Source organism: Trichophyton rubrum (assembly GCF_000151425.1).
Source record: "Trichophyton rubrum CBS 118892 genomic scaffold supercont2.5, whole genome shotgun sequence".
In the NCBI taxonomy this organism is placed as follows: domain Eukaryota; kingdom Fungi; phylum Ascomycota; class Eurotiomycetes; order Onygenales; family Arthrodermataceae; genus Trichophyton; species Trichophyton rubrum.
The window spans coordinates 780,472-805,253 of record NW_003456424.1 but is presented as its reverse complement, the minus strand read 5'-3'; the positions used below and the strand labels follow the sequence as shown (position 1 = coordinate 805,253).

The 24,782-nt window shown below is 50.5% G+C and overlaps 4 protein-coding genes across 18 annotated transcripts; 1 reads left to right on the top strand and 3 right to left on the bottom strand.

Annotated features, from left to right (window-relative positions):
• Positions 1-64: 64 nt before the first annotated feature.
• TERG_05021 (uncharacterized protein) lies at positions 65-5,020 on the bottom strand. The gene is made up of 2 exons (XM_003234378.2): positions 2,880-5,020; positions 65-2,804 (listed from the first exon to the last, which is right to left on the bottom strand). Exons 1-2 carry the CDS (start codon positions 4,421-4,423, stop codon positions 620-622), a joined length of 3,729 nt encoding a protein of 1,242 aa, XP_003234426.1. The 5' UTR covers positions 4,424-5,020; the 3' UTR covers positions 65-619.
• Positions 5,021-17,058: 12,038 nt separating this feature from the next.
• Positions 17,059-20,613, bottom strand: TERG_05014 (uncharacterized protein). Of its 15 annotated transcripts, XM_003234372.2 has the most exons (5): positions 20,095-20,613; positions 19,936-20,019; positions 19,658-19,820; positions 18,431-19,597; positions 17,059-18,362 (listed from the first exon to the last, which is right to left on the bottom strand). In XM_003234372.2, the coding sequence occupies exons 1-5, from the start codon at positions 20,187-20,189 to the stop codon at positions 18,279-18,281; spliced, it is 1,593 nt and encodes a 530-aa protein (XP_003234420.1). In that variant the 5' UTR covers positions 20,190-20,613; the 3' UTR covers positions 17,059-18,278. The 15 variants fall into 15 exon arrangements, with proteins under 15 accessions (XP_003234420.1, XP_047606478.1, XP_047606483.1 ...); XM_047749911.1 differs by having other exon boundaries at positions 19,936-20,613; XM_047749904.1 differs by having other exon boundaries at positions 19,658-20,019.
• Positions 20,614-21,322: 709 nt separating this feature from the next.
• On the top strand, positions 21,323-21,898 carry TERG_05013 (uncharacterized protein; the record flags this gene model as incomplete). The annotated part of the gene is made up of 2 exons (XM_003234371.1): positions 21,323-21,380; positions 21,462-21,898. 2 exons carry the CDS (start codon positions 21,323-21,325, stop codon positions 21,896-21,898), a joined length of 495 nt encoding a protein of 164 aa, XP_003234419.1.
• A 518-nt stretch (positions 21,899-22,416) lies between these two features.
• Positions 22,417-24,120, bottom strand: TERG_05012 (uncharacterized protein; the record flags this gene model as incomplete). Its single annotated transcript, XM_003234370.1, has 1 exon — positions 22,417-24,120. The coding sequence occupies one exon, from the start codon at positions 24,118-24,120 to the stop codon at positions 22,417-22,419; it is 1,704 nt and encodes a 567-aa protein (XP_003234418.1).
• Positions 24,121-24,782: the final 662 nt, after the last annotated feature.

Here is a 24,782-nt window from a genome sequence, read left to right as displayed (position 1 = left end):
TTTTTTTTTTCCCGGAAAAACCCCCCCCCCCCCCCCCCCCCCCCCTTCCCCTTTTTTTTTTTTTGTAATTCTTTTACCGTGCTCCGCTACCGTGCGAGTGATGTGTTATTCGCATGTTCGGAGTAAGGCACGAGACAGAAACGTAATAGAAAACACTCAGGCCATCCAGCTGCTGGAATGGCCGGGAAGAAAAAGAAACGACGAAGCATGAAAATAATAATGAGATCCGATAGCATCATACAGTGGGTTTCGTTGTTTCCTTTGAGTTGAAAAAATATACCAAGACAACCAACATTAGAAGCCATATCCATGCCCGTACAAATGCCAGAGTGACAAGAGATGAAAATAAACGTGAAAAAAAAATAAAAATGAAAATTGCCAGTCCTGATCCATATCCAGCTCCTTGCCTGACCCAGTTCCCTATTCCGATTTCATATAATTTAGCTCTGTTGAGAAGATGAGGTGGTTGTATGTGAAAAAGAGAAACGACGAAGAGATAGTTGTAGTAGATGCGAGATGCGATGCAATGGCGATGAATATATGGGAATAAAGCAGGAAGTGAAGGCAGATAATGACGAACGAGACGAGAGGAGATGTAGAGTATGGAAAGATTGGGAGATTAATGGGTACATTCGCTCCAGATAAGAGCTAGCCATCCGTTTGCGTTGGTGCTGGCGTTTGCACCGGTGTTGGTGGTAGAGCTGTAGCCGTTGCCGGCTTGATACTGGCCATTCATGTTTGATAGCGACGCCGGAGACGGGGGACCATTGGGCGTAGGGACCATGGTAGACCACTTGTCGAAGCTATCTGCTTCGATAAAGACAAGGACGTCTTCTCCATTTAGGCTGCTCATCCACAGCGGATTGGCGTTCACTGCATCATATGAGCTGTACGGTGAGACATGCCGAGACGGCGGTTGGTGTTGGTGTTGATGGTGTGATGCTTGCTGCTGTTGCTGTTGCTGTTGTTGTTGGGTAGGTGGTGGCGCCAGGAACGAGCCTAGATCGAGCCTGGTCTGGGAAAGGGGAGGAGTCCTGTTGCTTGAGCCATGCGATACATTATGACTATGCTGTGCTGGTCCAGACCCGGGACCATGCCCATGGCCATGCCCATGGCCATGCGCTCCGAGTGCTTGGCCGCTGTGGGTTAGACTCGGTTGGAGAGGAGGTAAGGGGAAGTTCTGCTGGGCAGCCAGATTCAGTGAGGGAAGAGACTGAGAGTATGGTGGCGGGGGAGGAGGAGGCTGGCGGGATGTTGGCCAGGGCTGGACAGCTTGCAGACGATGGTTTGAGTTTGAGTTGGATGGCGAAGGAGTCGCAGGGAAGTATGGCGAAGAGGCTGCTGTGGTGGGTGCAGTCGCAGCGGACGAAGATGGGACTGGCGGCGGGAGAGTTGTTCCTGCTGAGCTAGGCGGGCTGGCTGGCAGTCCCGTAGAGGGAGTATCACGATATGCGCCCTGGAAGGGAGGCAGGCTGTACGGCGAACCGGAGGGTGGACCAGCCTGCTGCTGAGGAGCTGGGAGGATGGGCCATCTATCGCAGTCAGAAGACTGTTTGTCGCCATTCTCCTTGCATCCGTTGGCCATTATAACCATGGTAGATGCAGCAGCGCCGCCAGAAGTAGTTGCCGTCGCTGCGTTTGAGATGGGGGCCAGCGAGTGAGACGCCGGGCTGCCGCTGCTGTTGACCGGTACCCATGAGTCTCGCTGCAGACTGCCAGTATATCCCTCGCCGCCATGGGGACCAGTAGCAGTAACAGAATTATCTGGACCCTCGCCCGGCTCACTCTTGACAATGTTGCTCTGCGCCTCGCTGCTGTGCTCCGTCGGATTCGCAAGAAGCATCGCGGCCATGTCGTCGTCCGACCCGCTCATCTCAGGCGTTTGGTCCTCTGTACTACCCAAATCCGTGAGCACCTTGTCCAGCTGTCTAAGCTCCTCGTATAGATTGTTCTGGACAATCTGCGAGGCAGAAGCATGGCGGTTATGCTTATGGTTATGGCTGCTGTGCTGCTGGGCACTGCCGGCTACCCTGGTGCCATTTCCATATGGTGATGGATGCTGCTGCTGTCCGTCGACACCATTCACCTCCAGCTTCCTCCAGGGACGTTTCTGGTCTCTCTTGACCTTGCAGAAATATCCATGTAGACGATGGACAGTTCGGAACCAGCCGACTGCCATCTTCAACCGAGGCCTCATCTCACCAAGGATCTCAATGGATTTCCGTAAATCGGCTTGCGCCAGACTGGCTGCGCCCATCATTGTTACTGCGGTGCGACCGGGAGAGCCAGCGGCACCACCGTCGCTCGAGTATGGCTTCAAACACAGGTAGCCATCCTGATCCATGTGGTTAAAGTGAGCAGCGTACACGCCCATGAAGGTAGCGTTGTAGATTGCAAAGCCGACCAGGGGTGTCTCCATCAGCACACCACGTTCATGACAGGTGCGAACAAGTTCCACCATCTGCCTGGCTGCGCGAAATAGTTCGCGGGCGCTGTCCTTCCAGAAGCTGTCGGGCACGCTGTACCTCTCGGGCGGGTATGATGGCTCGTCCAGGGGTCCCTGTGGATCCATGGGCCGGAGCGGAAGGAAAGGCAGGTATGCGCGATGTAAGACAATGACTGAAAGAAAGTAGATGATGTGCATAAGTGCATATGGAGCGAGCGAGTTTTTATACATGATGTGGGTGTCGGTGTTGCGAGCGCTGTACTGCAGGTTTCTGTACAGTCCTTCCTGGAATTCATGTAGTTGGTCCCTGAGCTGGTTGAACCGAGACTCGTGGTGCCACGGAGGACATTGATCAGACCTATAGTTAACCGTTAGCATGCATGAATGGGTAGAAGAAGAAGAAAAGGCAGTATTATAATAGGGACAGGCATACCTCCTGCCTCCTTCGCAAGCCCATTTCGCAACGCTGCCCCAGATACGGATAATCCGAACAAGTCGGCCCAGGACGCACTCCTCGACACCGACTTCCCACCTATCGATCCGGTCTCCCATCCCATCGCTTCTATGACCGGAAATTGGAGGCCAGGGTTTAGACTTGACGTCGTCTGCATATCCGATCGACTGTCTGAGACTGGGTATCTGTACTCCGTTGGTGGTCGTGGTGGCTGACCCGTTACGAGAATCATAACTCTGTGACCGCCTACTGGGTCCGTTGCGGCCGGTGTTCCCGTCACTTAGCAGGGAGGTCCGTACCCGCTCACCAAATGCGAAGGCGTTCTCGCTGGGGAGCTGGATGCCGATCTCACGCACCCTGAGCATCCTCGGACGTAGCCTGCCGTTACTCAGACACCTGTCGAGGATAAAACAGCTCCAGAAGGTCCGTCTCCGGGTCTCCTGCTCGATGACGTCGTCTGAGTTGAGCTGGTCCCTGTGCTGGCTCTGCTGGTCGAATTCGGCATGCATTGATGGCCGGCGGGATGAGTAAGGGTGAGAAGGCGTAGAAATAGAGAGCGAATGAGATGGATAAGGCCCGTCGTCCTCTGTGGGCTCAAAGGAGAGACCCATGGTCTGGGATATCCGGACGGCCATGCCCAGGTAGATCCATGCATTTTTCCCACGACACATCCCCCATTCGTGCAAGCATAGCATGAGAAGGGCCTGGACACGGCTGAGGTCGGTGATGGTGATATCGGCGCCATCAGTGCCGGCCAGCCGCGCCCTGAGGACATTGGCGTAGAACTCCGAGGCGGCAGTTGGGTTGCACGGGCTCACTGGCGACGCAGGAGAATGATGCTGAGCCAGCTGAGGGTGAAATCTGGCCGTTAGGGTCAACACTCCAAGCAGAATCAGGGGAGACACCTCTGTCCGTGGTGCTGGACTCTGAGACGGATCAGTAGCATGCTGTCCATCTGTGGTGGTGGTGGTGGTGGTGGTGGTAGTATTAGTAGTGGCAGCACCAGTGGTAGTAGAGGCACTACTGCCGCCACCGGAGAGATGACGGATCTGCGCCAGAGAGGTAGCTGGATGCAAGAAGGGCAAGATGGTAGCGAAATGCTGCTGGAAGAGGTCGAAGAGCGTCTCCCATACTTTGGGAGTGAGGATGGCCGAGTCCAGGGCCAGCATGTAGTTCTGCTTCACCAGAGCGTCCTTGGACGAAACCGAGGCGTTGACATGTTTCCTGTGTCTTTGTCTTTTGGGATTGTCCCACTCACTGTTACTGTTATTATGATTATTGGCGCTGTTGTTGTTATTGTTGCTGCTGCCGTGGTTGTGGCTGCTGTTGGTATCGTCGATGCCAGACGAGGCTGTGATATCCCGTTTGACGCCGGCAGAGGGATGACAGCCGGCCGCCGCTGGAGTTGGATAGGAGCACTCTCTGCCGGAGGACTCGCAAGCTCGACAGGTGGTGTCTATGCCAGCATTAACACACTTGATCTTGCTCCGGCGGCAGCGGGAACAGGCGATGCTGGAGCGCATCTTGGGTGGAAGCTCTCTGCTGGGGGGGCCAGATCCGGAGGAGCAGATATATAGACCATGCAAAGAGCAGCCACGGTGAATAATAGCACACGAGAGAGCTGGAGGAAGTCAAGAAGCAACAAGAACAGGCGACCACAGAAGAGAAGAAGCAGAGACGACGGGTATTAAGTCTGGGGAGCCAGGCCGGTGGCGCGGTGGTGGTGCCTGTGCATGTATATAAGGTAGCTAAGGTCGGCGGGTGTACACCAAGTCCTAAGTACTATGGATGCGCTACCTTATTTTCCGCTGCTCGAACGAGCAAGACGACGAGGGCGTATTAAGTTCGGTTGACTCCGAGAGCCTGGAAGAGCGGCCAGTCGGCTTCTTCTTCTTTTTCTTTTTTGTAAGTGAGCGTAAGTAAGTATATTCGGGTATCGTCAGTAGTGGCTCTTCTTTGCTTTTCTTTGCTGCTGCTTCTTTGCTTTTTTCCCGAGCACATCATGTACTTGCTGTATACTAGTGGGTGGTCCCTTTGTGTACGGAGGAGCCTGCTCCGTCTGTGTGAAGCTCGAGGGTCCAGAGGGTGTTCTTATTCCCGCCAGCACACTCTCTATCACTGCGGGCTGTCTTTCTCTTCCATCTCGTCTATCAACTTTTCTTCGTCTCCTCTCAATTTTTGACCAACAAAAAAGGCGGAATTTTGCAAAATGAAAAAATAAAATAAAATAAAATAAAAAGACTAAAAGGCGGCGAAGGGTGGCAGAACAGGGGTCTTAAGGTTTGAAAAATACGTATTGCAAATACAGATATATCGTATTGAAAACGGGCAGAAAGTTTGTATTTTTCAAAAGAAACTGCAAAAAAAAAAAAAAAAAAAAAAAAAAAAAAAGGAGAAAAAAAAAACAAAAGATGGAGAAAAGCGAAGAAAGACGACGATGAAGACGAAGACGAACGTGAAGATGAAGACGAGGATTCAAGCAGCAAAAAAGAAGGCCGGCGATGCGGAGTGAGGGGAGATGAGGGGACGGGGCCATGGTAGAGCCAGCACAGGGAGCTGGGAAGCCGCTGGAGCAGACATCATCTACTACGACTGCTGCTGCTACAGTACTGCTAACACGGCAGACAGCAGACAGCATGAAGAAGAAGAAAGAGAAGAAGAAGACTACGACAACGACGACGACGTTGAGGAGGAGGAGTTCAAAATGCTGCTAGTGGTGATGCCTGACAGATAGACAAGACTCCGAGTGGAACGACCAAAGCCACCGGCTGCGTCATGTTTGGTCTTGTACTCTGGGCCGCCTGCGGAAGAGCGTATCAGCAGCTCTTTCTTCTGAGGCACAGCACACGGCAAAAAAAGGGGGGTGTCAACTCCCATCTCAGTTGCTCACAGCCTCGGTATGAGAGCAGCCATGCTGCCGAACTTGGTCTGACGGGACGCCCTATTTGTTTCCCATCTCTCTGGCGTGGGCACTTCGGCTAGGATCCCAGGGGAAAACGGTCAGTCTGATATCGGGGCTTAACAATGGCTAGTTGATCATGATATATCCTTGGCCTGGGGACCGTCATGACGCCGTTTCTTGTCTCTCTCTCTGCCTCTCTCTGCATAATCATATTAATACATATTTTGCAGATGGGATGGGATACCTGAGAACGCTCGCTTATGCTCCTGGCACGTCTTGCAGCCCGACACAACCAGACATCTCACGCCTTTCTGTGGGATGAATGGATGTGTGGTAGGGACAAGGTCAGGTCGGGTCATATCAGGTCATGTCAGGTCAGGTCAGGGCAGGACAAACCAGGTCAAAATCAAAGCCAGGCCAGAGACAGAACCCCCATGGACCCGTCACCATCACTACCTGCTGCGCCAGCCACTGCGGAAGGCGTTTCCCGGATGCCGATGCAGGCATGGGGAGCAGCAGAGAGTACCTACACATACATACATATACATAAATACATACATACATGCACCATCTGGGGAGATTGCAGAGCATGATATACTGCCATACACGCACACTACAGGCAACAAGGCAGCCGGCTGCGTGGAGGGATGGCACTAGTCACTTCTATCACATCGGTTCACACTCTCTCGCCTCCGTCATCAATCACTATCACATACGGCTCCTAGACGAGTCAGGCAGGCCGATGGTCAACTCTAGATCCAGAACAATCGAGATATCGCCTCCAGGGGACGTAAAAGATGCATATACGACGGGCTCAAACCACGTGTGCACATTGTTATCACCGTCATCTTCTTTCCTGGAGGATGTCTGACAACGAAGGATGTTGCTGTCTTGCTTAATTTACTTTTTTTTTTTTTTTTTTTTTTTTTTTGCGATGCGACCTATGTATGCATTTCGATCTCAGCTATGGGATGACCCTTTCTGGCTGCAGCTGTCAACCTCGCCTATCGGATCGACGGCGATGTTCACGCACTTGAACAGACAACGAACGGACTGGCAGAGATAGCTGATCATGATCTCCTAGAGCTTAGCTAGTTAAGCCAGTTTACGCGCACATCGGGATCGCTGCTTAGCGCGAAGGGACAGGAAAAAGCATGTTACGGCCAGGCATGATTGTATGTCGACCTTTCTCTCGACCTATTCTTTTCTGTTACCTGAATATACGGAGTAACCGACATCTCCAGAGTAAACTCATGACCAGGGGAGAAAAAGAAAGCAAAGCATCAGTCCATCATCAAGCCAACGCCGTCATCAAGTAGTTGGTGCTTCCCGTCGAGCTCCGTTGGCGAGGTCGGAAGTCGAAAAGAATAGAACAAGAAGCCACTAAATATCATATCCATCTGTTTATCTCTGACCGTTTGTCTGAGATGGCCCATCCTTTGGAGGCAGGACTTTTTTCGTTCCTCCCCTGGGGACTTGACTGCTACCCCTGGAGGCCATGGATATCGGCCTTGTTGTATATTTATTCGGTTCACGACTGGCCGCCACAGCGCAAAAAAACTCCTTCACTTCGTCCTTCCGCTTGAGACTTAAGCAATTGGAGCTCGAGTTGGACGATGGTCCGCGGGGGCAGCTGGGCCGCAGGGCCGTCGGACCGCTTCTCCTACATACAGCCTGTGTACTCCGTACTACAGCCATACAACACAGATCTGGTCGACTTCTGCCTTTTATGCACAGCGATTACACACCGAGGGAGCCACACCAGACGAAAGTGTCTTTTTTTACCTTTTTGTCTTTTTATTTTGTCTTTTTATTTTATTTTATTTTTTTTTTTTTTTTTTTTTTTTGATTTTTCTGCACTTGCATATCGTTCTCGGCCCTGACTTGGCCATGTCTTGCTGCTGTCCCTCGTCCCGTTCGGCGCACAGAAGCCGTTCGACTTGAATTAGTTGCGGTTCTGGGCTGCTCCGGCTTGTCCCTCGCATCCCGAGTCACCCCACACGCTGTCTCTCTCCTGTCTCTCGCCGGGTTTGAACGTTGGGCTCTTGAGACCAAAGCAAAGAAAAAAAAAAAAAAAAAAAAAAAAAAAAAAAAAACCCTTACTGTCACACGCAGCAAACAAAAAGAGAATCCTCCGTCTCTTTCGAAATATCCCGCATCCCGCAAAGAAGATAAACTCGCCTCTGCTGCTCAGACTAAGAAGACGGCCAACTAGCTGTAACGACTGTACAACCTTGCCTGCGCGGAAGGCCAGGGATGTTTTGGATTTGATATCAACTAGGAACCTCCCCTCCCCTTGTTCGCTGCACTCTCCCGTATCATCCGTCGGTATGGTAAAGCTTCTAGAAAAGAAAAAAAAAAAAAAAGGAGAGGGGGAGAAAGAGAGAGGAAGACAGATTCATCTGCTCACATCGATGATGGAAGTATATTTACATATCATTGTCGAAGCGCCGGTGTGGAGCCCCCCCAGGGACAAGGGAGGCTGCCGATTCGCCGTGCCGACCCCATGTTGCCGACCAGCTAGGCCAGCTAGCGAGTGAATCCATCCCGTCCATCCTAGATCTGATGGCAGGGCGTTTTCCGCACCCTCTGCATAAGTACTACATTGCCTATTTTCAGGCCAGCATTGCCTGTAAATGGGGGAATCTACATACACTAACATAACACACTTGTCCGCCTAGCGCTGAAGAACTCCTGACCGATGAACTCGACCTAACTATATGGTTCGGATCCCCTTCATTAACTGCTCCGGCCAGGCGGGTCGTTTGTTATCTTGATCTATGACTGGCGCCCTTGCCCGCACGGCAAGTTGCATGCTGCAGGCAACTTCGCCCTGGTGTCTCCGGCATCTCACACTAGCCAGTTAGCCATGTCGTGAATTATATGTAACTGTGCAGAGATAGTAGACCGCAGGCTTAGTTAATCATGGCAAATTTCTCCTCCAACTCATCGGGGTAAGGTCTGTCTGCCAGCATGCAGGTCGTGATGTATTCCTGCCCGTCTGCGTGTCAACGCTTGATATCCAGCCCTCTCGCACCCCCTAGGGGATCTCAAAACAGGCGGCGACTCAGCGAATAGGATCACAAGGCGGCCATGATCTCCTGCATCGGCACGAAGTCCTGCTGCTTTGCTTTTTCTCTGTCGTTCTGTTTTTTTAGTTCGTGACTTGGTTACATTAGCCAGTTACAAAGGGAGCTGCGGTTTTCTTTCTTCCAGTGTCTTTGCTTTTTGCTGCCGAAGCCCGATCTGATTAATTCTGATACTCGATGTAACAGTGAGAGGGAGGTCGAATAATGAACGAACCACACCTACAAAGGCAGTGAACAGAGAGAAAGAAAAGAAAAGAAAGGATCACACCCCTCTGCTTCTTCCCCCCAGTTACTCGATGCAAGGGAACCGGCGGCCTCTCCCTTTCATCAGGACTGAAACACGCAGCCTCTGCTGCGTCTGCAAGGCTGCATCCAAACCCACCGCATCGTGCGGCACCCGAATGTGGAAGAGGGAAGATTCCGCCTATCTGTCGAGCTCTCCGTTGTCTATTCGTACTGCTAGCAACTAATATTAACTTGTTAAGGGCTGAGGCAGGGATATTTGCGTATTATGTTACCACGAGTTCTCCATATCGACAGCGTCAGCACTGCGCCTGACGTCAGTCAATCAACTGGAGTTGAGCATATTGAGAACTGTGGACGAACATCTATGTCTATCAAATGTCGGTCTCCATTGATACAGCAAACACGAAGCCTGGGCGTCCACATATATCGACTATCAAGACAATGCTCAGTTCTTGACTCTCAACGCCAACCTTCTTTCTTGCTTCTCCGGCTTGCTTGGCTCTTGTTTATGTGCATGAAAAATCTCCAGGGCGCAGCTTAGCCTCATGGGTCAATCAGTAAAAATAATTCACCGGCCTTCAAGGGCGGACGATACATCTGGCAGATTAGCAGCGGCGGGCGGTCGACGTCCGAGATCATCTTTTTATTATTGCAAAAGGGCGTTGGCTCTTGCTTGTCCAAGCAGAGACGGGCGTATATGTAAGTACCCTATGGCAAGGCGGGGACTAGCGATATGAGGGTATCGATATAAGGGGCGGCGAACAAGACGAATATGGTGATAATAATAGCAAGGGCGGCAGGCGGAGGTCTGAGAATGCTGCAAACGAACTCGCTCCACGCTTGATATAAATCGATATCGGGAGTAAGTATGCGCAGGGATGATTCAGGCTTGACGAGAGCAGCGAAAGCAGAGAGTGATGATAGCTGCGAAGGGAGGTTGATATATATATCTCTACCATCGAACTACTCTAAGCTCTCTGCTACCAAGGGCAAAGGCAGCTTTGCTATGTAAGGACTACTCAGTGCTCAGTGACTGACTAGGAGATATCGACCTCCTGCATGCCCCCCAGGGCCAACACAGGCCATCTTATGATTGCTCCTGGCTATAGCGTCCCGTCGACGGCCTGGGGTACAAGGAGGTAATCGAGAAAGCAACGAATCGTATATTTCATCACCCCCTGGCCATATGTTGCCTGATAAGGGTCTTCTGCCAGGATATTTTTTTGTTTTCTTCCCTGCATTTTTCTTTCTTTCTTTTTTCTTTTTTTTTTTCTTTCTTTTTTTTTTTTTTTTTTTTTTGCGGTCCTTCGTATGGGCAGGGGCTGTTCAGAGTCAAAGGGGACCCGGCGTAGGTAACGCTGTTACAGATCAAGGTCCCTATATCGGCTACCTACTGGCGATGTACCGATATACCTAAGTATTATGGCGTGCTAGAAAAAACTCCTCTGCAATGAGACTCCATATTACTATTTTGAGACTTATTGTCGGAGCCGGCGACCTTCTGTGTGAGAAAGGGAGAGCTCTTGATTCCCGAGCTTTTGTCCGTCATCTGCTATGGAAACAATATACCCGTTGGCTGGCTGGCCCTGATTACACAATTTGAGTGGCATGGTAGCTGATCCTCCTCGCATCCGGGGAGGGTTTTGGCTGGCCCCCGGGATGCACACACATATATTGCATCATGAACCTTGGTCAAGGTCTGGGGTGAAGCTCAGCTGTCCATGTTGTAACAGACAGGTAAGCAGCAACAAGACAGGATAGTATCTGTAGGCAGAGAGAAGGAGCTGGTCTCTGTACTCTGATCCTCCTTTCTACAATACTTATGCATTCGTATACCATCAGTATCTCAACCAGCCACAATATAAGCAGCCCTTCCCATCCGATTCCGCGAGCCGACTGTATCCTGGCAGCTAAAAGAGGCGCTGCCCGTTTGTTCTAGAATAATAATGTCATATCAGTATGAGAATCTTCGGGCCTCTTTCTCTCATGGGGGATCACCGCCGCTGTTCGTCTAACCGAAGCCGTCTCCCCGTCCGACGCACACATCATATTTGAGTACGGAATTTAGGCGACTCACTAATCCCGACCGGCCACGAGGCTTGGAAGAAATGTGTCCATTCTCGGACAAGCAAACGGCCGGGCATGGGATATATTAGTCCGTTGGCTGCTGTGAAAGAACTAAGTATCTGAGAAGTGGAGCGAAGAAGGGATGTCGAGGCCGAGACGCCCCTTTTCGGCTAAAATTCCGACAGTTTCCTCAACATCTCCATGTATAACTTCTCCAGATATATACCTGATGAACGCCTGGGTGGTGCTGAAGAGAACGAACAGCCTTCAGCTACATGTAATAATTCACCAGTCGCCTTGAAAACTTGCTGCTGCGACTTTCGATGCGAGCCAGGGGACGGTTGGGACTGACAATGATGGAATCATACATGGATTGCTGGACTCCACGGCTCAGCTGTCTCTGTGGATTGGCTGTGCGGCTGTGATGAACTGCAGCAGCTGGCTGGGGTGACTCTCTTCTCAATTCTGCATAAACAATATGGGTCTCCGTCAAAAAGAAATCATGGGACGCCGTATATGTATACCAGTTTGACTCCTCCCTCATACGTTATAGGCGATTATCACGGTCACCAGTTGCAGAGAAAGAAGAAGACAGAACGACTCCACCGCCCAGCGCAAACGAGCAAAACGCCGCGGCCATGGATCAAGGTTGGATTTTCATGTCTCCAGCCTTATTTTATTTCCTCGTTTTTGTCTTCCCGTCTTTCAAACCAGCCCAGCAATGCCGCCAGTGCGCATTCAGGACTCTTGCATCTCGAATTTTGGCCATCTCTGCCTCTCCCTTGTCATGGTCGACAGAATAAGAAGGCAGCAAAGGAGTCGGACTGCGGCCAAGAGGCTAGAGATTGCGGTTTTGAAAAGAGAAGAGTAAGAAAAAAAAAAGCAAAAAAAAAAAAAAAAGAAGAAGAAGATGAAAGACCACCTCCAGGGGTAGTAGACCCAAAGAAGGCTGTCTGCTGCCCACACTAAGGCATGCGAGCGTAGGGAAGATGCGTCTCCGGAATAATCTGGAAGCAGCGTGGCCAGGCTTGCGTCCTGCGCTAGGAAGTGAGAAGCGGATAAAATACTGCGAGGGATGGCACGCAGAGAAAGACCGAGAGACAAGGCCGCCCGGAGACAGCATCCCGTCGAATAGCACAGGCGGTTATAACCCCGCCAGGGGGAACGGGGCCCTACTCGGCCCAGGACTTGGACAGTCTCAATCGAAAACACATCATCCGTCATCACTCCTCTGTCGGCCTTCTCTTCCGTCCCAATAAAAAATAACTGATAATCGGCGGGATTTCGTTATGGAATCACTTAACTTTACTCCGTATTCCCTCGAGAGGGAACACCGATGGAGAAGATGCCGACGGTGGCCCCCCTTGCAACGCTGTAAGCCGCAAGCCGGGCACAAGCTCATTCGCTCCCGGAAGGCCGTGATGTCCGGGTTGGTGGCCCCAGGAACAAACACTTAACAACCCTGAAGTTGTTTCTTCTTGCGGACTTATGCAGCGTTTTTGTTTTAAAAAAGGGGGGGGGGGGGGGGGGGGGGGGTTCCACTCAAATCCCGTACGGCGGGAAGAAAGGGATCAAAAGAGAAGAAAAAGGCCACGAGTGAGAAGAGAAGCCAAGCGATGCTTCCGTGATTGAGAGAGCGAGGGGGCCAGAGTGGGATGAGCATGGGATGGATGGACATGGCGGTCTCTCTGGTCTCACATATTTTGTATTATCACTCAGACGAGGATTGGTGATGGTTGAGTGATTACATGGGGCGCCAACTATATCATCGCGCAGGTTGACGACGGAACTGCACAGCGACGCAATCAACTAGCCCAGGGACCTGGCGAGGCGGCTTGCAAACACAACCGGCGCTTCATCGAATAAGAACAAGGCAGTCGCATTCAGTTATCAATCTCACAGCGTCGGAATTGATGTTGGCCATCAAGCGAGGCCAGCAAGGCAGGGCAAACCCCCCAGGGACAACCCAACACAAAGCAATGCAGCAGCAGAGACGGACGCCTTAGGCGAGAGACATTGCAAGCGGATCCCTGGGTTAGCCGTGGCATGGCTCTGCTTGCCTGTCTTCTCTCTCTCTCTCTCTCTCTCGCTGCCTTTGTCATGCCAGAGCCTGTGGTGCATCAGCTCAGCTCAGCTCAGCTCAGCGAGTCTCTTCGGGCGATAGGAAGGATGCAATATCTCGTACGTAACATTTTCCATGTGCTCTCCATGTCCAGCACAGTCCAGGCCAGGCCAGAAATGTCTTTGCTCTGTAATAATGCTGCAAAAGCAAGCAAGCCCATGGACCTGAATGGCTACCGTTGCCCCCTTTGACCGTTGTTCCCTTTTCTCTCTGACTTTTTGCTTTCCTTCTCCCTTCTCTCTCTCTCTCCACGGCTCCAGCCGAAGCCATCAGCCTGTTCAAAGCGGCCGAATAATAGTAGCTCCGTTAGCGAGTTGCTTTTCTTTCTTCTCTTCCCAGTAGCTGGGACGAGCCTTGAGTCGAGGCCGATGGCTGCCGGCGAATATAGGGAGACGGTGACAAGCTTCCATCGTGGATGTAGTTCAACAGATCAGATCGGATCCCTAATTGACTTTTGGCTAGCCACCCTGCTGTATATCTAATGGATTTGTGTTTGACCAGTCTGCTGCCTCTCAGATGCCTGTGTATATAGATCAAGGTAGCCTGCGCTCAGACGCCAGCATCAGTCTCAGGCTGCCCCAGCCTCCAACAGCCGGTTATTACTTGAGCCTGCCAGCTGCCTTTTCGGATATTCAACTAAGTCCTCCGTACAGGCAGATGTCTTGGTGAGATCCTGCGAGGGCTGCCATTATAGGGATCGTCATATACATACTCTTGAGCTGGCCGTGTCATGATGATCGCCCTTGGCTGGCTGGATCGAAGCAGGCTCGAATCTCTGCACGAATAATGTACAAACGTATCAAACTCCCTAGCTCTGTAGAACATCCGTCTGTCCAGGCATTCTGCCTGAACTCTGGCCATCTTTTGCTCGTCTTGGTTTGGGTTGTTGTTGTTGTTGTTGTTGTTTACAATCCGTACGCATATCTCAAAGCAGGGCCTGCTTCATGTCCATCTTCCCTCCAGCTCCACGTCCCTGGCGAGCTGCTACTTGCTGCCGATAATGACGACGGTGCTGCATGCCAGGCATCCCTCAGACCTCAGCATCCTACAACCATCCCTCTTGTCACGTCATATCTGCCACTCTGTCAGCTGTGCACCGTTGCCCTGCATACTCGGTCTACACATGTAATACACACATACATGATATTAGAGCAGCCGATCAATACTTCAAGAGGCTCAAAAAAAAGGAATAAAGAGGGTCTCCTCTCTTCCCCATGCCGGGAGAACGGATGCTGAGCGAGCTTGAACGCCGGCCGCTTCCTTCTCTGGGCAGAAGGGAAGGGATAGACAGCAGCGTCCAGATTACGCGTTCATGAGGAATCTTTATTCTTGTCAGTCTGCACAGCCAGCGAGAGGAGACAGAGACGCCTGAGATGGAGATATACAAAAAAGGGCGGAGGACGAATTAAAGTACCTAAAACACGGGAGCCAGCTGGCTTCCGAGACGCCAACATGTAGCATCGGCGCATGGATCCGTAGTCATGATGCAATATTATGGGGAAAATAGAGGGCTGGCGGAGAGAGTGATGAACCGTTCAAATAAACTGAAATTAAATATCAGATCGTCTCCAGCTGGTAAGTAAACTTGCCAACTAAATAGTTATTTGGTTACAAAAAAAAAAAAAAAAAAGAGCTATCAAAATAAAACCAGATACAAGTTGCAATTGCAAAATGCAAAACACACACTCAAAACGTCAAATCTCCAAGCAGGAGAACGCCAGGACGAGCAGAAACAGCATGGTCAAATCTCCTTCGAACCATCGGCAGATGACCAGCCGTCTATGCAAGGCACTCCAGGACTTCTAGGATCGTTGTTTTGTTTTGTTTCTGGCCAGAGAGGGGAGACACTAGCATGGAGTGCCCATGATGCATCCGGTTCGATGACAAACACCCCCTAGGATCTTGGAGATCATATCAGCATCGCCGTTATTGATATGGGGAAGCCGTTTTAGTTAGCTGCTATCTTTTTCATCCTTTTTGTCTCTTCGGGTGTTTCCTGCGTTAACAAACTAGCTAATAATTTGATAGTTAAGTTGCTGCCAAAAAAAAAAGGGGGGGGGGGGGGGGGGGGTTCCTGGAAAATATCAGCCCATCGTAAGTTAAGCCCTGCAAAATTATATATAATAATAACTGGACAATCTTATGACTGTACAGAGGCCTCCTTTGACCCGGCGCCGGCGCGAGCCCAAGCAGTGAGAAGCCGAGAGAAGCGCTCGTTGTTGCCCAAGGCCGAGTCGCTGATAGTTTAGCTGTACTAACGAGGCCAACCTACATCTTTAACTGAACGGGCAGCGCAGCCACAGCCAGCAGGCCGAGCAGACGGGCCAGGTGACAGGGACGCCATGATGGAGAAAAAGCAGCTGAAAGAGCCCGCTGCTTGTAACTGCTACTGGTCAGCCAGCGTCGAGCTGTGAGGCGCTCCCCTAGACGGTTACCGAGCGAACGAACAGGGCCGTTGGGGGGGTATACTCGGCCAACTCGATCGATGACGGGTAGCTCTCCATGTGTTTCTTCTCCTGCCTCTCGGCCCTAGCTGGTTTCATCAGCTTAACGGCCACGATGGGCGCGGGAGGGCTGCTCGATCTGATTCTAATTTACATGTATTTTTGCAAGCTGGCCGGCTCAGGATATCTGCTGAGAGGCAACAACTCCGAACGACCTTCTACATACGCCGGGCCCGAGGATGAAACCCGAGGGGAAACAGATGGAAGACGAAGCTGATTCCTTAATCTAAGCCCTTGCTCCAACTAGACTCGTTACCGGAGACTTCTTTCACGCAATACATCCATTGCGAGCTAGACGAGGGCAAGGCTCGCGTAACGGGCGTCTGCACCAGAGAAGCATATATATTATAGAAAGGCGAGAAGGAGAACGAACGCCATCGCCGACCCCGTTAGCTCGTTGACTACGGAGCAACTACTGGACGGCCTAAATGGACTATATCTACCTATAAAACAAACCAGGGATATATTCCTTTGACAGTCGCGAGCACATCGAGGAAAAATCCAACTCTCACGTGGCTCTCAGGTTTTGAGCATATGAAAAAATTGTCATGTGAAGAGGAGCAAGAAGGAGAAGAAGACGAGAGGACGAGGTGGCTGGGGGATAGCGAGCGGACCGCAGCGTTTGCTCCTCATTCTCTGCTCTTTATTTTCAGGTTCACTTTTTTCTCTCGGACGATAAGGCCGAGAAACGACGGTTCTTCAACGCAGGGAAAAGCAAAGAAAGGGGGGGGGGGGGGACACACAGAGCAGCCTGAGCGCGTGGCCAGTGTCAGCGGTGAACAGGAAGCAAATTGAAAAAGAAAAAAAAAAAAAAAAAAAGAAGGGCAGCATCAGAAGAATGTACGGACCGAGAGGCGAGTACCAGGGGTATCCTATCCTGAGTTCACGGCATCGGTGTGCTCTACTGGGCTCCTTTTCCCCTTGCTCTTCTGATGGGCCCGACTAAGTAACTAAACAAGTGAATGGAGGATACTTAGATACATGTGAGGATGCAACGATTACCGGATGGAGATGGAGGCTCTCTATTTTTAACCCTTCGGACAATGGTCACGCCAGAGATACATACATGTTCGCGGAATATAGCTGACAGGGGACAGATACATATACTTACCTGTCTTTGCCGGGCTGGGTATATATTCTGCAGTGCCGATTGCACAGCTACGGTTCATCCATCACGCCATGTTGCTTGCTGGCATATGATGGTGGTGTTCCTGGTGCTGCTGCTGCTGCTGCTGCTGCTGGTCGACATGACTGTGACCGTGGCATGGCCTGGCATGGCATGACGGCACTGGAAAGGTCAGGTTTGCCAGCAGTAGCAAGAAGAAGGGTACCTAAGTAAGTGAGTACCCCTACGATCACGCCATTTATGAACATCCACCTGCAAACGACGGAGTTTGGGGGAGAAAGAGAGTCGATGACCCCTGTCCTATATTACATTGCCGGATAGTTAATATATCTAGCGGTTGTGTGTTTCAAGAGGCCGATCACGCCGAGCACCATGAATAATAGTCTGTATTGATGGAAAAGAGAGGGTGGATACCTATTTGGTTGAATTAAGCATGCTTGGTCTCGGAGCGTTGTGTATGCAAAAATTGAACAGGGACTAAGTAAAGTGTGGTTAAATTGGTAGATGGGTTAGTCCCCATAGTCGTGCTCGCTCCAGGCGTAAACAATAGAAATGGTAAATGTAAGGAATGGGTTGTAATTAACAACTAGGATTAAGACTAACTACCCTTAGGCCTGGTTCGAGATCATTTGGGGGGGTATAAACTACATCAAGGCAAAAAAAAAAAGTACAGAAATAGGCAGCTAACACAACTAACATCTAGCGTACGAGAAGCAATTAAGTCAGAGGAAACGTAGCATGAGAGAGCACAGCAGACTAGAACAAGGAAAATACCCTCTCCACAAACGGTGGAGGAGCTGGGCACAGTGAGAGTGGGTGCAGGTGCTGCATGTGTTGCTCGAACAGTGCTTGCTGGCTTTCCGCCAGAGCTGAACAACTCAACTGATCGAGCTAGCCCCGTAGCGTGTGAGATATTAGGATGTTCCCTTTCACATAAATATTGAAATTCTTTCTTTCTTTCTTTTATTTTTTTTTTCTTTTTGTTGTCTTTTCCGAAAAAAGGAGTGACGTAAATGTCACTGGAGAATTTGCAGTAAAGGTCTTCGCTAGACACTAAAGAAATAAAAGTAGTACCGTATAATAGATATAGGCGCGATCAAAGCAAGGCCAAGGTATTTGCGGTAAGAGGGTCAACTCTTCGAAGTAAACGCAGGTAGGGAATAAAATAAAAGGAAAAAAAAGGAAGGAAAGAAAAGGGAGGCTGTAGAATGTAAGAAGGTAAAGAAAAGATAACGCCAGAGCCTGAGCGGCCGGAAACTAGTTTGTGTCATCAACGCATGAAAGGAGAAGGAAAAAAACAAGCATAGACAAGGTGATATCCGTCAAGATGAGGGTTCTTGGTCACCTCCTTCAAGGTAGCCATCGATAGTTTTTCGCCAATGTTGTGGCAGGCATACGCAGACGAGCTAGATGGAGTCGTTAGTAAATAGATTCAAATTAAGTAACACAAGGATGGGGCTAGGTTTAGACGAACTGGGAATGCTTTTATTTCTCCGGCAGTTGGCGAAGATGGAGGTCGTGCCTCTGACCCATGAGAGACACCGCTATCTCTGAGCGGACTGTGTTTATGCTTCGAGTCATAGTCCTCTGCTTTCTCGTTGACCCGGACACCTGTTGCCCAGCCGTCATCCCATATACCAACGACTTTCAGCATGTCACCTCTGTCTAGTTCAAACTCGTCAGGGGCGCGAGGTTGGTATGCCCAGAGAACAGATACTCTGTCATTTGGATGGATGTCATCCTGTGAATAATAGTCGCGGAAATAAGGGAGCTGCTCAGACTGGCCGCTGGCAACGCCTTCGGGAGAAGAGAACTGGGCACCACTGCCAGACTTGGGAGATAACGTGTCACCATCGCCAGCGAGGGCAGACGCGCTAGAAAGTGAGCCGTTTCTTCTTCCTGTGACGGGTGGAATACGCCTCGACTTGCCGCCAGAAGGGCTGTCTCCAAATACATCGGAATCCGAATCGTGGTATGCGTGACATGATGGTGGGTTACTACCACCTTGAAGAGCTGACATTCGCGCAACACGGCCTCCGGGAATGGGTTCGTATCCTTTCTGCTGCTTATTAGTTGAGCTGCCGCCAGCTGGATATGATGGAGCTGTTGCCATGGTCCGGGGAGGCGTAGGTTGGTTAAAAATGCTTTCAGCAGATTCATTACGTTTCCGTCTTCTCCAAAGGAGGAATAGGACCGCCAGACCGATTAAAAATGCACATCCCAATACTGTTCCAACGGCAATTCCGGCAATCTGTCCACTAGTTAAACCTCCGCCACCTGGTTTGTCAGTGTGCTTGGGAGCGGCTGTCGAAGTTGGATGCGGAAATAGAGGTGGCAGTGATGAAATTTCTGGAAGCCTGATGCCCTTGCAACGCTGCTCCGCATTGGCAGCGTAGCAGCAGGTATCAGTGCCATTGATTGAAGTCTGCGAGCAGAAACCGCACAGGCCAAGCAGATTTTCTCCAAACCCGCATTCGTTTGGCTCGTTATCGGTGCCAGAAATGCACTGTCCGGATAGCGAATTAGCTGGGATGGCGCAGACCGTGAAGTCTGCCCGTATTTCGTCCATGTGATTGCGTTTAGGGGACCGACATAGACCCTGGTTGACTGTAATTATCTCTTCACTGGTTGCAAACATTGCCTGATAATGACATGAATTAGCAATGTTTACTGTCGGATTGAAGATGAGAGAACAACTTACACAGCTCTCTGCACAAAGTGGTCTGGCGCTTCGTTCAGACAGACGACACGGCTCTTTTGAATTTTGTATTATTCCATTACATATTACGCTGGTCGTATATTGAGCATAGAGAGAAGATGTGTTCTTAAGGTTCAAACCTTCGCATCCGAGTATGTCCTGGTACCTGTCAAGGTGGAATGTGATCAGTCATTTGGATATGTAGTAAGAGGCACACACGAAGAATTAAAGAAAATCAACAAAGACCAGAGAAAAAATTGATAGGCGATAGGAGGACATACTTCATTTTGACATATTCATTGCGAACGTAAGAACTGAGTTTCTCATCGAAATCGTTGAGGTTGGAGACATATCGTAGAAAAGGGCTATGCATCAAACAAGATTTGTCAATCCCTGATTTTCTTTTCTCAAGAGTAACAAAGTAACCGAGGAACACGTACTATTGACCGACCAAGCGGTCATTGACAGAGATAGAAGCAGAACTGAAGGCGGGGCATTGCTTCGATCCCCTGAGCGAGATACAGTCCGTCGACATGTCGGAAGCGTCTTGTCTTTTTTGGTGCGGGTCCTTCTGTGAGCTGCTGACTGAAGATGTTTTTCCTGGGGCCAAAGTCGTCACAGTCACAGCAAGAAGACAACCAAGAACGAGGTAACGGCAGTTGTCATCGACATGAAGACGGAATGTGTAAGTTCCTTTGAGTTCAAGAAGAGCTTTTCTTGGGTGCGAGGATGTCCCCTGAAGCTTAATGAATGACAGAACAAGACCGACGTGTTGCTGGTTGACGTGGTGTGTTGTTGGAGTCGATGTTCCGGGTGGTGAAAAAAAGGGACCCTTTCGCGACAAGCCCTTTGACAGAAAACGAACGAGTGGACAGGCAAGTCTGCCGGCGAAAAGGGCGTAACGAGAGACGAAGAACCGAACGATTGACCGTGGATGCGATGTCGTAGCTGGAGTTGAAGTTGAAGAAAAGAGGAGGAAGACGAGAAGGGTCGACGCTTCGGGCGACGGGACCCCAAAGCGGTAAAGGGCAGTGGTATCTGAGGTGTATGGCGTAAGTTACTTTAGCGCAGCAAGCTATGATTGGCTAGTGATGCAGCCGCAGCCAATGAAAAATCGGGATTGGTGCCCGCTCTACGCCGTCTCGGGACATCCCGTCACGCCCCTGAAAGTCTCTGCAGGGCTTTGATACACAAAAAATACCATTATGTAATACAGATATCGATGTCAGCTGTCAGCTATTATAGGGGCAGCTGTAAGACCCTGCAGGAGTACTCTGTAGCGTTGGGGGAGATGCGCATATAGATGCTGGATGATGGGCGACAGATGGCAGCGATACGGGGATGGGATAGACAGACGCTGGCAGCCGCCAAGAGGAGATATTGGGAGAAGCGGAAAGGATGGGCGGCGGCCAGAGCTGGTTTTGACACTTTGACAAGAGGCAAAGCCTTGATTTACCAGAGTACACGCTACTGTGGGGAGTGGCTTCCACGTGATATACTCTGACTAAGCAGCAACGTCACTGAGCGAGGCGCAAGAAGAGGAAGAAGCAACATCGCCAGGCAGCCACCTTCAGCTTAATCTGTTACAAAAGGGACCACCGGAGCAGCATCAGAAGAAGAAAAGGAAGAGAAGCTGCGACACCAGATCGACTCCGTTTCATTTCCATCATGTGCTCGCCAGACGCCTTCCTGGCCATTCTGGCCATCCTCTTCCCGCCCATCGCAGGTACGCTACCCGTCCGCGCCCGCGCCCCTCTCAAGCGGTATATGGCATGATACTAACGGTTTCGGCTGGTTAAACCTGTAGTCTGGATCAAGGTTGGCGTCTGCTCTGCTGATTCTCTTATCAACATCGCCCTTTGCTGCCTGGGGTACGTCCCAGGTCTGCTTCATGCATGGTACATCATTCTCAAGTACCCAGAGGCAGACGACGAGCACCCAGATGGATACAGACCCATCGTTGGACACGGACAGCGTGGAGACGCTGAGGCGGGCCGAGTCACATACTACTACATCGCCCATGAGCAGGCTCACCCTAACCAGCACTACCAGCAACAGCAGCGCTCGTATGGCACCAATGTAAACTCCGAGTCAAGGGCTGCTCCTCCACCCCCAGTTCCTCAGAAACCACATCAGACCGGTGGCGTGCCAGATCAGGAAAGCAGCAGTAGGCCTGAGGGTGAGCACAGGGCTCCACCAACCTACGCTGAGGCTGTTAAGGGAGACAACAAAATCCAGTCTTAAATCGACCTAACCCGCCAACCGACTTTTAACATTTCCATATCCATAATGATGATGCCACTTCAAATGCTACTCGTAATCCCTCAGAGGAATAGGTAGCCTGTACTTTCTACTCTCGATTTCGTTCTTGTCCCCCCCCCCCCTTTTTCCCCCACGTGTTTGGCGTGCAGTTTCAGGATTTCGATACCTACACGCTCTGCAATCTCATTGCTAGATGCTAAGGCTGATCTAAGCCCTGGTTGACACGGGAAGGTGTTCGTGTTATGCTGTTGGTGAATCTTAGGGTTTGCGCTTTTTTTGTTTTGGTGTCCTTTGCTTGCCTTAAAACTCCTTGATAGAGCAACGAGGACGGCTTTTATAATATGAAACTCTTTTAGCTTTTCATTATACTACTTGCTCAAAGTATATGGAAATGCATAGTAGTAGCGGCAGTACTACTAGAAGAGCTGAGAATCTTCATCTGGCTGTTATGCATTTTATGCTGTCCTGAAACAATACATGCAGGATTGAAACAACAATGTTTACATTCTGGCAACAGTCCGCAGTCGACAGAAGCAAGATGACCGGATTGGCACATCCGCCAAGGCAACTGCGGTAGCAAGCTGTTGCGCAACCTTTGCCGCTTCATCTGCCCTTCCTAGAGCTTCCAGGCATTCATGATACCCATGTAATGCCCAGACATTATTCGGATGTTGCAGTGCTCGAGGCACGGTGTTATCAAGGCCCAAATCCGCACGGTACGCTGCGGCCGCCTCCTGAACATGACCCCGTTCAAGCAAAAGAGCACCATATGCATGTCGAACCGGTTGCATCCAACCCCATGGCTCATCATAGTGCAGAGAATCATATAGCTTTATGGAATGGCGTAGGTGTTCAAATGCAGTATCGTAGTGTCCGAGGCGATATTCTAGCTCGCCGTCTAGCATTGCAGAGGCAATGGCCAGGATGTCAGCGCAGCTATTATTGAATACCGTGCGAGTGGGCAGCACTCGTTTTACTGCGCTTCGGAAAGCTTCACGAGCCTCTCGTGCCTGATCAATTCTTCCAGTCGCGGCATATGCCACTCCCTTTCCATACAGCCTCATTGCCGTAGTCACGCAGTATAAGTACTGGTCTTCTGGTAGCTCAAGAGCGAGGATCTCATCCCATATTCCAAAGCGGATCATGACGTGTACCCGCATAGCAACGAAGGATTCCAGAAGATTCGCCATCTCGGTAGATTCTCGTATTAGCTGGTCAGGTATAGTTGCCTCCATCTGCTTAACAGTATCAACCGCAATTTTTGACTGTCCTGAGAACATGGCTGCATACACCTTAAAGTGGTAGTTGTGGCACCTATAGAGGGTGTAGAAATTCATCTTTCCATGTTGAGCAACGTACTTCTCATCGGCAATAACCGCATCTGAGTTTGATGTGACTGCACCTTGGTAATCACCGCACAAGATATCAATATGGGATGGCATATGGTTCAAGTGTCCAGAGTCAGGAACGAGCCCTCTTAAACGGTTAGCTGCCGGTAATGCCGATTCTGGTGAAGGAGACATCTCTAGGAGATGGATGTAAAGGTGAAGGAGCCCAGGGTGAGAAAGCCCGCCTTCTTGTGCCAAGGCACGATCGAGGATATCTTTGGCTTCCAGAGTGTGCGCTCCCTTTGCTGGATTTCCAGTCACCAAGTCCCATAGTTTCCATGGAGTCAGATTCATCAATGCATCTACGTAGAGCATCGCAACGTCCAGGTCGTCAGGAAATGCTTGATATACCAACTTCATCGCATCAGCATATCCTTTGTTCCATATTGCACAATCTTCCACGGGATAGTCTTGGGGATATCGATGTATCAAAGCCTTGGTTAAGGCCTTCTCAACTGCTGATACACTTGGCGTCTGTGCCTTCTCTTCTGCCTTTCTAGCAGCGTCGTGGGTTTTGGTCACCACATACCCCAGCTGTTCAGCATTGAAAAATGCCCACGGCATGTTATAATTGGGCCCAGAAGCGTACGCAAGTCCCCAGTGTGCCATGGCACAGTCAGGGTCTTCATCGATAGCTCGTTGGAAGCACGCTGCTGCTTCGTCATGGTTAAAAGCAAAGCTCCATATCAGCCCGCGGTCAAACCATACCTGAGCACCCTGGCTGCTCGTGCTAATGGGACGGTGATAGGCTCCGAGATTATAGTATCCGTCTTGCTGACTGGTAGCGGCGGCCAACTGCTTCTTTTCGTCTGCCATGCTCAAACGGGTCTGCTAACCGTGTTAATGGTGCGGTGGTGGGGGCTGTGCTAAAGAGTAGGCCTTCAGCATCTAAATGTATTAAAGATCTCTCAGATGATATGTAATAGACGGCAATATGGCTACATATCTTCCCCGCTGAGAAGCCATGTCGTTCGTCGTGAGAAAACGCCCTGTTGCCTTCGGGCATGGGTCTTTTCCATCCCATAAGGTTAGATACTACAGTCACGTGGAAGGAGAAAAGCTGGGGTCGTTAACTAAACGTTAGTTAAAGCAAATTGAACGAAAGGAACAACCAGCTGTATTTTTCTATCCACGGTTAATCAGAAGCTTCTTTTTCAGCAGGCCTTGTTTATGGTTTTTGAAAGGAAGCAGAGAGACAGTGAGACAGAGGGGGGGGGGGGGGAGCAGATGAGAAATGCAGTGCTCCTTGACTAGTTAACTAGCGCCAGCTTCCACTTCGACTTTGGCTTCAGGTTCAGGTTCAAGCTCAGGCTCAGGTTCAGGTCGAACTTCGGCGTCGGCTTCGGCTTCGGCTTCGACTTCAGCGTCAGCGCTATTATCAGAGGACTTGTCCTTCGCCTTCAACTGTGCAGCCGCCTCTTCTTCGGTCAGGAACCGGTATCCTCCGTCTGCAGTGTCATCTTCTTCCACCCCGAAGA

Excerpts from the sequence above, each read along its gene's own strand:
- TERG_05021 (XM_003234378.2), bottom strand. The coding sequence starts at position 4,423 with ATGCGCTCCAGCATCGCCTGTTCCCGCTGCCGCCGGAGCAAGATCAAG. Across the intron at positions 2,805-2,879 it reads GCTTGCGAAGGAGGCAGGAG|GTCTGATCAATGTCCTCCGT; the intron begins GTATGCCTGTCC and ends GGTTAACTATAG.
- TERG_05014 (XM_047748356.1), bottom strand. The coding sequence starts at position 20,189 with ATGTCGACGGACTGTATCTCGCTCAGGGGATCGAAGCAATGCCCCGCC. Across the intron at positions 19,821-19,935 it reads AATGAATATGTCAAAATGAA|GTACCAGGACATACTCGGAT; the intron begins GTATGTCCTCCT and ends CCACCTTGACAG. Across the intron at positions 18,363-18,430 it reads GAGAAATAAAAGCATTCCCA|CTCGTCTGCGTATGCCTGCC; the intron begins GTTCGTCTAAAC and ends GACTCCATCTAG.